General features: G+C 41.3%; 1 protein-coding gene across 5 annotated transcripts in view; it reads left to right on the forward strand.

The window, feature by feature from the left end:
• Window positions 1-14,485, forward strand: part of WAC (WW domain containing adaptor with coiled-coil) — a 65,810-nt gene that overhangs the window by 51,152 nt on the left and 173 nt on the right. For 4 of the 5 annotated variants that reach the window (XM_076331763.1, XM_076331765.1, XM_076331764.1 and 1 more), the window contains exons 12-13: window positions 7,124-7,310; window positions 11,951-12,078. In XM_076331763.1, coding sequence (XP_076187878.1) covers window positions 7,124-7,310; window positions 11,951-12,078 — 315 coding nt within the window. The remainder of the gene's footprint in view (window positions 1-7,123; window positions 7,311-11,950; window positions 12,079-14,485) is intronic. The other variant, XM_076331762.1, reaches the window with a different exon arrangement.

Genomic DNA, 14,485 nt, shown 5'->3' on the forward strand with positions numbered 1-14,485 from the left:
TTGTAGGTGAAAGCAGTCAGTCGGATTGGGGACTGCTCTTGGGGCTAACTCCCTTTACTTTTTTAATAGGAATGAACAACAACTTAGCAACCTGAACTCTGGACAGGTCGTCCAGAAAGAGGCTCTATGAATTAAGGTTGCATTTTTCTGCAGCTTAAATACAGATTCATTGTGCAGAAGTTAATCGCAACTATGTTTCCTTTGCTTTTACTATTACTAAAAGTTTTAAGCAATGGAGCTAAAATTATTTTTAACTTGTTTGGGAGGAAGCACTGTCTAATAAATATGTGAATAGCTATTGATAACTTTAAAGTTGTGAACATTTCCTAACATGTAAGTTAGGAAATTAATGCAATGTAGGTATTGCATTAAGTGAGTCTTTTTGTAAGAGATGATTCCAAAGACACGCCATGAATTATGGCTGCTTTAAAAATGGAACTAAATGAGTGCTTCCATATTTAATAGTTTCATCAGGTTGCTAGTTTCTATTTATTTCCAGAAAGGACTGGGAATATTTTTCCTTTACCTTAGAAAATGCAAAAATGCTGGAGGGGGAGGTGTTTCCTCCCATTTTTTATAGGTTGTAAGATTTTTAGTGCATTTCAGAACGGTCCTGTTTTCATAGTCTTGTACAGATGTTTTTGCCTCTCTGGAAGCATTCCGTTACCTGTGGCATAGTCAGTCTTTAACTCATGCAGCAGCTAAGGCAGGTATTTGGCTTTATTGAAGCATTTAAAAATATAGCAGTAGTGTGGAACTGTCTATCATTGCTGCATTCGTAGCTCCCCCTGCTGCTAAGATAGCAGTGCTAGGATATTTTGTGACAGTATGTTTTATTCATAATTAAGATGCAACTTTATTTTTGAGAAACCCCCAGATTTTACTTACTTTCTTGAAATGTTTCTGATGATAGTGATTTTTTTTTTTTACTGATGAAGTAGGAGTCAGAGAAGCCAGGTTGATAAATGAAGAGGAGGCAAGTCATAGGGGAACTTTGATCCTGTTAGAACTAAGGAGTAAATAAGCGTTGAAGGTGATGCCTAAATTCTACTTAGTTAATAAATGTAGCCTTTCTCTGCACCATCAGTATGCTGATGCTGTATGAATACATAGAAACATAGAATAATTTAGGTTGGAAGGGACTTCTAGTCCAAGTCCCAACTCAAAGTAGGACTGGCAAGTTTGAATTGCTAAGGGCATTGTTTAGGTGATTTTTGAATATCTCTGAGCATGGTCTTCTAATGTTTGACTACCCTTATGGTGAAATGTTTTTTCCTTATGTCTAATTAGAATTTCCCTTGTTGCAACTTGGGTCTCTGCCTCTTGTCCTATCACGGTGCATCTCTGAAAAGAGTCTGGCTGTGTGCTCTCCCCATAGGTAGTTAAAAACAGTAAGAAGATCCTTCAATCCCCTTCCCTCAGCCTTCTCTTTTCCAGACTGAATAAACCCAGTTCTTTTAGCCTCTCCTGATGCAGCATGTGCTTCAGCCCCCTAGTCATCTGTGCGGTCCTCTGCCAGATTTCTTTGGTGTGGCACTTTAATTCTTGTCTGGTTTTGGGCTCCCCACTACACAGTGCTCCAGCTACTGTGGATCTCATAAGCTCTGAAGAAAGAGGAGGAATCATAGAATAGTTTGGGTTGGAAGGGACCTCTAAAGGTCATCTAGTCCAACCCCCCCTGCCATGGGCAGGGACGTCTTCAACTAGATAAGGTTGCTCAGAGCCCCGTCCAGCCTGACCTTGAATGTTTCCAGGGATGGGGCATCTACCGTCTCTCTGGGCAACCTGTGCCAGTGCTTCACCATCCTCACTGTAAAAAATTTCTTCCTAATATCTAGTCTAAATCTACCCTCTTTTAGTTTAAAACCATTCCCCCTTGTCCTGTCGCAACAGGCCCTGCTAAAAAGTTTGCCCCCATCTTTCTTATAAGCCCCCTTTAAGTATTGAAAGGCCGCAATAAGGTCTCCCCGAATCCTTCTCTCCAGGCTGAACAACCCCAACTCTCTCAGCCTGTCCTCATAGGAGAGGTGTTCCATCCCCCTGATCATTTTTGTGGCCCTCCTCTGGACCCGCTCCAACAGGTCTGTGTCTTTCTTATGCTGAGGGCTCCAGAGCTGGACGCAGTACTCCAGGTGGGGTCTCCCCAGAGCAGAGCAGAGGGGCAGAATCACCTCCCTCGACCTGCTGGCCACACTTCTTTTGATGCAGCCCAGGATACGATTGGCCTTGTGGGCTGCGAGCGCACGTTGCTGGCTCATGTCCAGCTTTCCATCCACCAGTACCCCCAAGTCCTTCTCGGCAGGGCTGCTCTCAATCCCTTCATCCCCCAGCCTGTATTGATACTGGGGGTTGCCCCGACCCAGGTGCAGGACCTTGCACATGGCCTCGTTAGACCTCATAAGGTTCACACAGGCCCACTTCTCAAGCTTGTCCAGGTCCCTCTGGATGGCATCCCGTCCCTCAGGCATGTCAACTGCAGCACTCAGCTTGGTGTCATCTGCAAACTTGCTGAGGGTGCACTTGATCCCACTGTCTATGTCATTGATGAAGATATTAAACAGTACCGGTCCCAATACGGACCCTTGTGGGACGCCACTCATCACCAGTCTCCATTTGGACATTGAGCCATTGACCACTACCCTCTGGATGCGACCATCTAACCAATTCCTCACCCTTTACCAGGCAGTCCACCCATCAAATCCATACCTCTCCAGTTTAGAGAAGGATGTTGTGAGGGACTGTGTCAAAGGCCTTACAGAGGTCCAGATAGACGACATCTGTAGCCCTTCCCGTGTCCACTGATGTAGTCACTCCATCATAGAATGCCATCAGGTTAGTCAGGCAGGACTTGCCCTTGGTGAAGCCATGCTGGCTGTCTCAAATCACCTCCCTGTCCTCCATGTGCCTTAGCATAGCTTCCAGGAGGATCTGTTCCATGATCTTGCCAGGCACAGAGGTGAGACTGACTGGCCTGTAGTTCCCCAGGTCTTCTTTTTTTCCCTTTTTAAAAATGGGGGTTATGTTTCCCCTTTTCCAGTCAGTGGGAACTTCGCCGGACTGCCACGACTTCTCAAATATGATGGATAGTGGCTTAGCAACCACGCTCTTGCTAATACAGCCCAGCATGTGCTTGGCCTGCTTTGTCACAGGGATACATTGCTGACTCGCATTTAACTTGTCCACCAGGATCCTCAGGTCCTTTTCCTCAAAGCTGCTTTCTACCCACTTAGCCTGTGCTGTTCCATGGGGTTGTTCCAGTATTGTTGCATGGGGTTATTCCACCCCAGATGCAGGACTTTGCATTTGCCTTTTTTGAACTTGGTTCCTGTCTGTCCATTCAGGTCCTTCTGAATAACAACCTGCCCTCCAGCGTATTGACTGCTCCCCCCAAGTAGGTGTCATCTGCAAACTCACTGAAGGTGCACTGGGTGCCACCGTCTAGGTTTTTAATAAAAATGTTAAAAGTATTGGCCCCAGTATTAATCAGTGAAGGACAGCACTAGCCACTGGCTTTCAATTGGTCTTTGTACTGCTGACTGCAGCCTTTGAGCCCAGCAGTTCATTCGGTTTTCCACCCACCTTACACATGACACATGGACTGGATAAGTGAACAGTTTGGCTATAACAATACTATGGGAGATGATGTCACAGGCCTTGCTGAAGTCAAGGTAAACAACATTGCTGCTTTCCCCTTATCCTCTGAGTCAGTCATCTCATCATAGAAGTCAGTGAGGTCGGTCAGGCATAATTTCCCCTTGGTAAATCTATGCTGGCTCTTTTTTTTTTTTTTTTTTTTTGCCTTTTAGTCTTTCATGTAGCTGGAACCCCTTTCAGGAAGACTTGCTCTGTAACGTTCCCAGAGACTGAGGTCAACTGGCCTGTAGTTTGCCAGGTTGTCATCCTTGTGCCTCTTGAAGATGGCTTTAATGTTTGCTTTTTTTCCCTATCATCGAGAAACTTGCCTGCTCACCATGCTGCTTCAAGATGATACGGCATCTGAGTTATACTGGCTAGCTCCCTGATTACCCTTGGGTACATACCATCTGGTTGCATGGACATATGCCCAGTTGGCTTAACTGCTCCTTAATTTCTTCCTCTGCTGTAGGTAATACTTTACTCGCACTGACTCTGATGTGCTTGGGCATGTGGGAGGCCTGAGGGCAGACCATACCCATAAAAACCCAGGCAACAAAAGAGTTGCTGACTATCCTGGCCTTTTTCATCTCCTTTGTCTCTAGGACCCCTTGCCTTGCAGCCCACCTGTTCCTTAACCTTTCATTTGCCCCTGATGTACAGCCCTTGTTACCCTTCACGTTCTTGGCTAGTTTCAACTCCAGCTTCAAAATCTAAATGCCGTTTTTTCCTAATCAACTGAACATTTCTACAGTTAAGCGTTTGCATTTGTAAGTGGTTTTGAAATAGTTGAGCCAATTACTGAAGAGAACACAGAGCACAAAACCCAAAGAATACTTTCTCCCCCCCCCCCCCGTTACATCATATATTCCCTTTTGCAACTTCTGCTGCCTGAAATCAAGGGAAATTTATGTATACAACTCTAACAAAGCTGCCTGCCAAAAATATTTCTGCTTTTTTTTATATATTCTAAGCTTTTGAATGAGTTTGGGGGTACTGAAAGGAATGAGGTTAAAGTCTTTGATGCTGCAGAGCAGTGTGCTGTACCTAATTTGTTGGCTGTTTGTTTGGAAACCTGCTGTAATTCTTTGCAAGTGTGAGTGATTAGGATAAATGGCTGGGCATTGGACTGTAAAGATAGTTGCATTATGCTGGGATGTTTTCAGCCCTCAAGGGGGTAGGTTAGTGGTGATGAATTAAGATTCCTCTTGATTTTGTTTTTTCTTCATATTACTTTATATCACTTGTAGGCAAGTAGTAAAGTTTTAAGAAATAGACTGAAAAGCTGCTGCCAGTGGGAGAGTGATTGTAAACATAATCTTACCAGTAATGGCTAGGTACTTACACAATTAGTACTACTATTTCTCAGTATATGTAGTGCCAAAGGACATTGTAACTGTGAGGTACCATCACTGTTACGGTGCTAGTGATGTTCTCTTGTCCTGCTCAAAATTACTGCTCTCTTTGTCTTCCCTTACAAAGGTGGAGCAGACTGTTTTCACCCTGACCTGTCCTTGTTCCATGTTCGCATGGGTAACTAGCGGTGCTCCCACCTCTTCTTAGCAAAATAGAAGAACAGAGCCCCTCTCTGTGAGTGTCGGGGGGATGGGAGTGATAGAATGAATGCTGGAAAGGGAAGTAAGAGTGTAGAGGCCTTGTTTTTGCAAGGGGTGGGGGAGTAGAAAAGGGCATGTGCTGAAACGTCAGCTTCTAAGCTTCCCCACCATGGGTTATATACGCCTCCCAGCGCAAGTTCTGGTTTCTTAGAAGATGAGATCACCTGGACAGCAGTGCTTGCAAGGAGGAGGCAAACCCCCACATTCTGATCCTTTGTTTGATAATGGTGATATACCAAATAGCAGTTTTGATGCTGGTGAAAGTTGCAGCGGAGTTGTCTGTTGCTGATAATATGGAAGTTGAAGAACAGTGATGAACTCTTACACGTAGCAGAACTGTGTAGCTGCAGCTCTGGCAGTTGTATCAGATGTGGTTGGATCCATACGATATGAGGGTGTAGTGTTCATGCTGGCCCTGATACCTGGGCTTCTGGACACACAGAAAGTAAATTTAAGTATCAGTGATTTTTACATATTTTGGGGTAACTTCTGTAGCTTGTTGGGCTTAATGTTAGGTGTTCAGGTTGTATATCATAGCATTATTGAGAGAAGTGATACAAGTGAAACAAAAAAAACCTGCTTCTTCAGGTAAAGAGCTTAGCATCCAAGTGTAAGGTGGAGGATGAGTATTTGCAAACTGGGAGTAGAGGAGTCCTTGTGAATTAGTCAGTCATTAGTTTACCAAAGATTTACCGAAGCAGTACCCACCTTTTTTTAGTCATTGCAGCAGGAATAGGCTTTTATAAAGAGATGGGATACTTAAGAAGGAACTCTTAAGGCCCCTCCCATACATGAGGAGCACCATGAGGTAGAGGGGAAATACGTCTTATAAAGTGGAGTGAGAGGGTAATTATTAGAGGAATGCAGTTAAAAAAAACCCCAAACAACGTTGCTTAAAGCAGTGGCTAGAATACGTTGTAGATAACACAATCTTGAGCACTGTGGATGGCAAAAGACTGCTATGCCAAGATCAACATGAGAGTTTTTTAGTAAAAATTGGAAAAGTTTTTGACCAAGAATTATAGTTGCAAAGTAGAAGTGGAAAAGCTGTGTACTGGTGTAGTGTTCAGATAATGTAAATGATGTGTTTGCTTGCATATGGAGATCTGAAAGAGGACAGTCAAAGGCTTTGTCCAAGGCACAGAGTTTTTGATTCGTCTTACAGTACACATATCAGCTGAACATGTCTCCATGCATCTGTTCTCCAGCAACAGGTTAACACACCAACCAGAAAAATGGCAGCATGAATATGTTCCAGTAAAGCAGTCAAGTTGGTAGCTATAAACATACTGCTCCTGTGATACTTTTGTTTCCTTGAGCGCTTTAAGTGAGGATATACAGTATCACAAAGTCACCTAGGTGGTTTTTTTTTGGCATTAGTAAATGGTTATACTCCTCAAAGCCCACATGGCTATATTTTTAGATCAGGACATCAGGCTTTGTACTTAATGATTATTGTGACACTTGCCTGTATTCTGTTGAATAAACCTGCTTGACTCCATCTGATACATCATTATTGAAAATCTTAGGTTTGCAGCTATTTGAAGGAAGACATACATGTATATATTCTCTATCCAACACTAAAATATAGACACAGCTTACATCTCTTGAGCGGCTATCGAAGTTAAAAGAACAAAAAAACCCCCAACCAACCGAACAAAAAAAACCTGTTATATTGTAGCACTCAAACAGTTCCATACAAGTAGGAGGTTTGTGGAAAATTTGCACAGGTTTGGTCTACCAGAAGTATCTACTTGTGGTTTAAATGCTTTATGTATTTTTGTGGCTTGAAGCAATGAATTTTAAGTGTTTATTTCTGTATAGGTTTACATATGTTTTTAAATGCTCACTTTTTTTTTCATTCTTTCTTCTAGTAGTCAAAGAAGCCCATCACCAGGTCCAAATCATACCTCTAGCACTAGTGCATCAAATTCAACACCTGCACCGCAAAATACATCTGTACGACCTACTTGTTCATTAACACCTACGCTAGCAGCACACTTCAATGAAAATCTTATAAAGCATGTTCAAGGTTGGCCTGCAGATCATGCAGAAAAGCAGGTGAGTACACTAGTGCTTTGTTTCCTGTGAGAGTGCAAAACGTATAGCTTAAAATCTGGTTTTCTTCCACAGGTTACTTTTTCTAGGAATTAAAAGTATTTAAAAAACCCCCGATGCTTGGCCTCTTAGCCAGAAGAGAAGAGAGGGGAGAGAGATTAGGCCAGACCTGCAGGTTTTACATGTGATTGCCATTTAGCAGCTGAATATTTTCAGTCTCGCTTAAAGTACCAGTGCTTTTGAAATTCTCTCAGATGAATAGCTATCCTCATAACTATTTTCTTACTACCAAAGTTCTGTTGAAATTTACAAAGAACATAAATTTCAACAAATTTTTATAATAATACTTCTGTTATGTGGAAAACATTATGAATTAGGTGACAGTGTTAAACCATTTGAGACTGCTCCACAGTTTGAGTTACTGAAGTTGTTAGCTCTACACAGTGAAAAAGGAACTCTGCCTTGTTTGTTGTACCCAGTTTTTAAGATGATGTAGAGGGCTCAGACTGAATTTGGACTATTGAACTATTTTTATATAATGGGAAATCCAGTAGAATTGCCATCCATATTTTATAACTAACTGCATGAAACCTATCCTGTTGTGGTAATACGGGGAAACTGGATGCACGTCAGCTGCTTGGAATGCATTACTCAAAGGAACTGTATTGGTCGAGTCTAGTTCAAGTCCTTTCGCAGGCAACCCTGTCTGACACAGTCTGTATGGGATATTAATCTTACCTAGCCTGGTTTACTTTGCTTTTTTGAAGAGTGGTTGCTGGCTCAAGCCTACACCAGAGGCTTTTGGGTAGTAACTTGCAGGATGACTCTTAAAAGTACATTCTAGACTGATACTCCATTTGGACTCTGTTTGGGGTTCTTGTTTTGTTTCTCTTCATTAATTTTTTAAATTCAATTTTAAGACATTACCAACCTGTACTGAGTCAAATGACTGAGCCATTGCTGTGGAATGTGTGTTTAAGGAAATGGTGCAGCACAGCCACTTCTCTCTATGGCCTTGGCCCATAGTTTTGATAGTGTTATTTTCACTGTGTGCTGAATTGACATATATCTTATCATAGAATCATTAAGGTTGGAAAAGACCTCTAAGATCATCGAGTCCAACCGTCGACCCAACACCACCACCCACTAAACCATGTCCCTAAGCGCCACATATACTTGTCTTTTAAATACCTCCAGGGATGGGGACTCCACCACTTCCCTGGGCAGCCTGTTCCAATGTTTAACCACTCTTTCACTAAAGAAATTTTTCCTCATGTCCAATCTAAACCTCCCCTGGCACAACTTGAGGCCATTTCCTCTCGTCCTATCGCTAGTTACTTGGGAGAAGAGACCGACACCCACCTTGCCACAACCTCCTTTCAGGGAGTTGTAGAGAGCGATGAGGTCTCCCCTCAGCCTCCTTTTCTGCAGGCTAAACAGTCCCAGTTCCCTCAGCCACTCCTCATAAGACTTGTTCTCCAGACCCCTCACCAGCCTCGTTGCCCTTCTCTGGACACGCTCCAGCACCTCAACATCCTTCTTGTAGTGAGGGGCCCAAAACTGAACACAGTATTCAAGGTGCGGCCTCACCAGTGCCGAGTACAGGGGCACGATCACTTCCCTACTCCTGCTGGCCACACTATTTCTGATACAGGCCAGGATGCCATTGGCCGCCTGGGCACACTGCCGGCTCACGTTCAGCCGGCTGTCAACCAGCACCCCCAGGTCCTTTTCCGCCAGGCAGCTTTCCAGCCACTCTTCCCCAAGCCTGTAGCATTGCATGGGGTTGTTGTGGCCGAAGTGCAGGACCCGGCACTTGGCCTTGTTGAACCTCATACAGTTGGCCTCGGCCCATCGATCCAGCCTGTCCAGGTCCCTCTGCAGAGCCTTCCTACCCTCGAGCAGACCAACACTCCCACCCAACTTGGTGTCGTCTGCAAACTTACTGAGGGAGCACTCAATCCCCTCATCCAGATCATTGATAAAGATATTGAACAAGACTGGCCCCAAAACTGAGCCCTGGGGAACACCGCTCGTGACCGGCCGCCACTTAATGCAGAAAATATAGATTATACAGTTCATAGGTAACTCTTTTCCCACTATCAGTAATAAAGAGATCAAAAAAACCAGCTAATGCTAGGTGGTCACGTACTCAGTTGGATACTTTGTGCCAAGTGTTACATGCTGTATTGTCCTGTCTGCTATTTCAGATGATTTCATGTGACAGTGTTGTTTATAGACCAGTTTTGAACAGTAACACTTGAGGGACTTAAGTCAGATATTTGATATAAAAGAAAAAGTGAATGAAAGTATAAGTGCAATACACAGTGAAGAAGGTAAGCTAGATGAAAGTGGAGAGGCTAAAATTATGCAGTGCCTTGGTTTCTTCAGATTTCTAACCAGATGCATAGCTTAAATTGAAATTAGGGCATAAGAGCACATGCCAGAGTAAACTGAAAAATAAATAAGTAAATAAATTAGGTGAGCCAGGACAGGTGTGTGTTAAAGCAGTCAGACTTGAAGAAATGTACTGTGCAGTAGTTAGTAGCTAAAACAATTCTTGAACCACTAGTAGTTATCTTGCAGAACTCATAAGAAGCAGTTACTGTGGAAAACAATCCAGTAATGTGGTTAACTGCAAAATAATCAACATAAATATCTTATCTTTAAGGAATGTGAGAAACGGAATTGCAGGTGGTCTCAGCTCAGTAATTGTAAAGGTACTTTGAGTATTGAACAGTATCTAAGTAGAAAAAATGATGAATTTACCTTTTTACAAACACCTGAAAAGAAAATCCTGATAATAGTCAGCATGGACCTTTTAGAAAGAAATTATGTCAGTTTGGGTTTTTTGGTTTGGTGTTTGGTGTTTGTTTTTTGTTTTGTTTTTTTTTTTTTATAAAGTATCAGGTTTTGGTAATATGGGAAAGCAATAAATGTTATATCCTGATTTGCAGCAAGACTATTAACACCTTTTAACAAGAATCTTGTATGCAAAAATTATTTTAAGGCCTTTTAAATGAGATTATTTTAAGATGGGTGACTGGTCAGCTTAAAAAGAAGTACTTTGAAAGTCGTTCTTGATAGTTTGCTATCAGTCTCAAGGCTTTGGAGTTGTGTAAGGAGGACATGCGAAATGATGTCGTACTGGAGACCAGGGTACTACTGGTTGTCAGCACGCTCCAGAAAAGAAAACTTTTAATGTAGGGTATTAGAACACAAAGTGCTTCTTTGAACTGGAGAAATGCCAGAAGGTGATGAAGACCTGTGCTAAATACGATTATTTTTGGGAAGGAAAAATCAAGTGTACAAGTACTTAAGCAGATGTTGTGGATTAACCCCAATAGGCAGCTAAGCACCACACAGCTGCTCGCTCACTCTCCCCCAGTAGGATGGGGGAGAGAATGGGAAAGGCAAAAGTGAGAAAAAATTGTGGGTTGAGATAAAGACAGCTTAATAAGTAAAAGGGGGGGGTGAAGTGATGCAAAAGCAGTCGCTTACCACCAGCCGACTGATGCCCAGCCAGACCCTGAGCAATGGCAACCCCTGGAAAACTGCCCCCCCACACCCCCCTTAATTGCTGAGCACGACATTATATGGTATGGAATATCCCTGTGGTCAGTTTGGATCACCTGTCCTAGCTGCATTCTGTCTCTACCTTTTGTCCACCCACAACCTATTTGCTGAGGGGGTCAGAGAGAGAAAGGGAGAAACCCTTGATACTGCGTAAGCACTGCTCAGCAATAGCTAGAACATTGGTGTGTTATCAACACTGTTTTTGTCACAGATCTGAAACATAGCACCATATGGGCTGCTATGAAGAAAATTAACTCCATCCTAGACAGACCCAGTACAGCAGAGAATCACATTGCTAAACAGTAATACTGCAAGGAAGGATCTATTTGAAACAATTTTTTTTTCAGTGTGCCACTTGCAAGAAGTCCTCTTTCCTTATTGCAGTGTGATGCACAGGACCTCAGAGTAATTATACTAGTCTCCTTGGTGCTGTTGAGGAGTTCTCTGGAGTCATATATCCAGTTCAGTGACAAGACTTTAAGAACTGCACGAATTGGGGATAGGTCATGCCTTCTAAATCTACACTTCTGCTTGTCTCCGCCTGACTAAGTGGGGATATTAAAATAATGGAGTTTGTCTGGAAGAGAACACCTGAAAAGGGTTGTAAAGTTTTTTTCCCCTGTATAAGGTAGCTGGAAAGAAGATGGCATTCAATTATTTTTGTCACTAAGGCTTAATTTAGATGGGAAATTTAAGTCTGCCATTGAAATAGCGGACACAGACTTTTAACTACTTGAACAAATTTCCTTGGAAACTTGGAGCCCTGTCATGTACTATCTTTCAAGATGGTTGGGTAAACATTTGTTAGGATCAAGGAAATCTAAACCATCCCTGCCTTAGCATGGGCCCAGGTTAGACAATCTCTTGGCAGCCGGTGTTGTTCATTTCTGATTCTAAACGGGCTTTTGTAGATAATTTAACATACTTCTGATTTAATGTTCCCTTTTGAAGTTAGAGTGCTTTGCTGTTTCAAGACACACTCATCCAGCAATCCTCTGGATACAGCCAGTTGTTTCCAATGCATGATTCAAAATCCTAATCCTAACCTTTATGTGTAACTGTTGCAGGCATCAAGATTACGTGAGGAAGCCCATAACATGGGAAGTGTCCATATGTCAGAAATTTGTACTGAATTAAAGAATTTAAGGTCTTTAGTTCGAGTATGTGAAATTCAAGCAACTTTGCGTGAGCAAAGGTAAGTGTGTGCTCTGTGTTTATTTTCAAAATGGTAATTTTCAAGGTGGTATTAGAATTCCTATTCTGGCATTGTTTTGCACGAGCTGTATTTACTGATGACTTTGTAAGTATGCTAATACTTGCCAGGTTTGCAAGCTGTCTTCCCTGTGTACATTCTACCTGTTTCCCACACAGATACCTCTTAGTCTCCAATGAATAGAACCAGATATGCAACTTCGGTATGTATTTCCACTTAGATAGAAAAGAAGTATCTTTCCAGATACATCAGTGCATTTGGAAAAGCTGATTAACTCACACTAGTTCAGCATACTTCTAAAATATCTGTCCATACATGATGCATAGATCACATAGGTACACAACTGCACGGTCTGTACTGGTCTTAAACACTACAGTTTGCATGAGACGTTTGTTAGGTCTAAAGCCAGAGCAAGTTTGAACAGGTGTCGCTGATATCACAAGCTAAGAAAAAATTAATGTTCGTTACATAGGTAGGAGAAGATCTTGGGGTTCTTTAGTGTGATGTTGATTATAGCAAAGTAGACTTCTGCTTCTTAAGTCAGTAATAGCGGGTGTCTTGTGTATCACTGAAGCAATACACAACCATGTTGTTGAAGACTGTTGCACAAGATTGAAAAGTTTAGTCTTACAATACGTGCTGAAACTTTTCACCAGTAGTCATGATCCTGAATCTACTTTCATATTCAGTTTCCTTTTTGAATGATGTTATCCCATCTATTAAGTCACACTACAGTTTGAATACAGTGATTCTGATTTACTATTTTAAGCTGCTTTAATAGCGTTGCATGCTGTTTAAATAGCTAGCTTTATCCTAGAAGCTCTTACTTTTTGGCAGTCAGTAAAACAATCCTTTAATCAGAAGTAGGCTATAATATATTTGTAAATCTTTCCTAATAAAGAATTGGAAATACTCATTCTTTCCAAATTTTTATTTCATAACTTCATTACATAAATTACAATTTCTGTAGTACATTTAATGAACTGCTTGGTTTCTTACAGGCTTCATTTCCTAAGGTTTCATTTCTGTCTCTGGGTGCACATTTGATCTGAAGTAACATGTCAAATGTCATTGTTCAGCTCACTAAATAGCATCTTGTTTCTTGTACACTGCGTATCCTTAAGCTATTCATGGATAATGATTATTATGACTTTGAATCTATGATAACATGTATCTCTTATTTTTGCTGCAATCCCAAAGACGTGGAATACATGGCATAAGTAACAAGTTGGTGGGGGGAGGTTTTCGCAAAGGATGGGATTGTCAAAGCCAATACATTTAAATGATGATATTATTTCTACACTTTTGCACAGAAGAGAACTATTTAAATTTGTTCTAAGAGGGAACTTTATCTCTAGGCAAAGCGAATATATTGTTTTAACCATAGCTGACAGCATGTGAAAAGGCACTTTTCATTGACTGATATATTTTATATGCCCACGTCTTTTAAGTTTGATTTTTTTTCAGTGTGTCTATCTTAATTGTTTTTCACCTACTTTTCAGTAGAAAATTCATTTTTACTGAACTGGGCACATATTTGAGAAGTGTTCTGCAAAAGTCTGCTGAAGTGGATGCTTTTTCTGCATCGATTAAAGTTGCTTCGGACTTCATAGAATATTTATATGAAATGTCAACTTTCCCTGAATGTTTTCTTAATTCATTCACATGCTTGCATTACACTTCAGCATCGTGAATAGTTGTTTCAAAATATTCATTTAAAATTCTGGGAAACAGCTATGTAAACCAAATGTTCGTTAATCACAATAATTTTTTATGTCAGCTCAGTAGAAGAAGGAAAAAATGTATAAGGGAATTGCTAGCAATATAATTTATTTCTAAGCCAGGTGTAGTTACAGCTTTTTTTCCTTAGATGTCTTTTAATGATCAAGTATTTTGAGATTGGAGTTTACCATAACTAGAGACTACCACTAGTCGCAGCGCCAAATACTAGGAAGAAAAGTGTTGCGCCTAGAAGAAAACTTGCTTATTTAAAAAAAGTTATGAGCCCTTTGGGTTGTGGTACAGTCCGGAAAACTGCATGACACAGGCATAATACGATTCTTCAGAATATTCAGTTATTCAACGTACTCTTCCGGTGTCCCGCTTTTTCTGGGAGTTAAATTCAAGTGAAGAGTAGGCTTAAACATATCTGTGTATCAGTCATATAATGAAATATGGCAACTTAATTTTCTGAACTAAGGTATCAAGCGTGGCAGCTCTCTGTGCATCTGCATACGGTGTTTGTAGGTGATTGAACAGGTTGGGAATTAATTTTAAAGTATCTGAATTTTATTAATAGAGCTAAGGAGCTTGGTATCTTTCACTGAAATTGTAGAAGTACTTGTGTAGATACTTATTTAATATCTCTGTATAATGGAAATGTTTATAC

The sequence above is a fragment of the Aptenodytes patagonicus genome, chromosome 2 (genome assembly GCF_965638725.1).
Source record: "Aptenodytes patagonicus chromosome 2, bAptPat1.pri.cur, whole genome shotgun sequence".
Classification (NCBI taxonomy): Eukaryota; Metazoa; Chordata; class Aves; order Sphenisciformes; family Spheniscidae; genus Aptenodytes; species Aptenodytes patagonicus.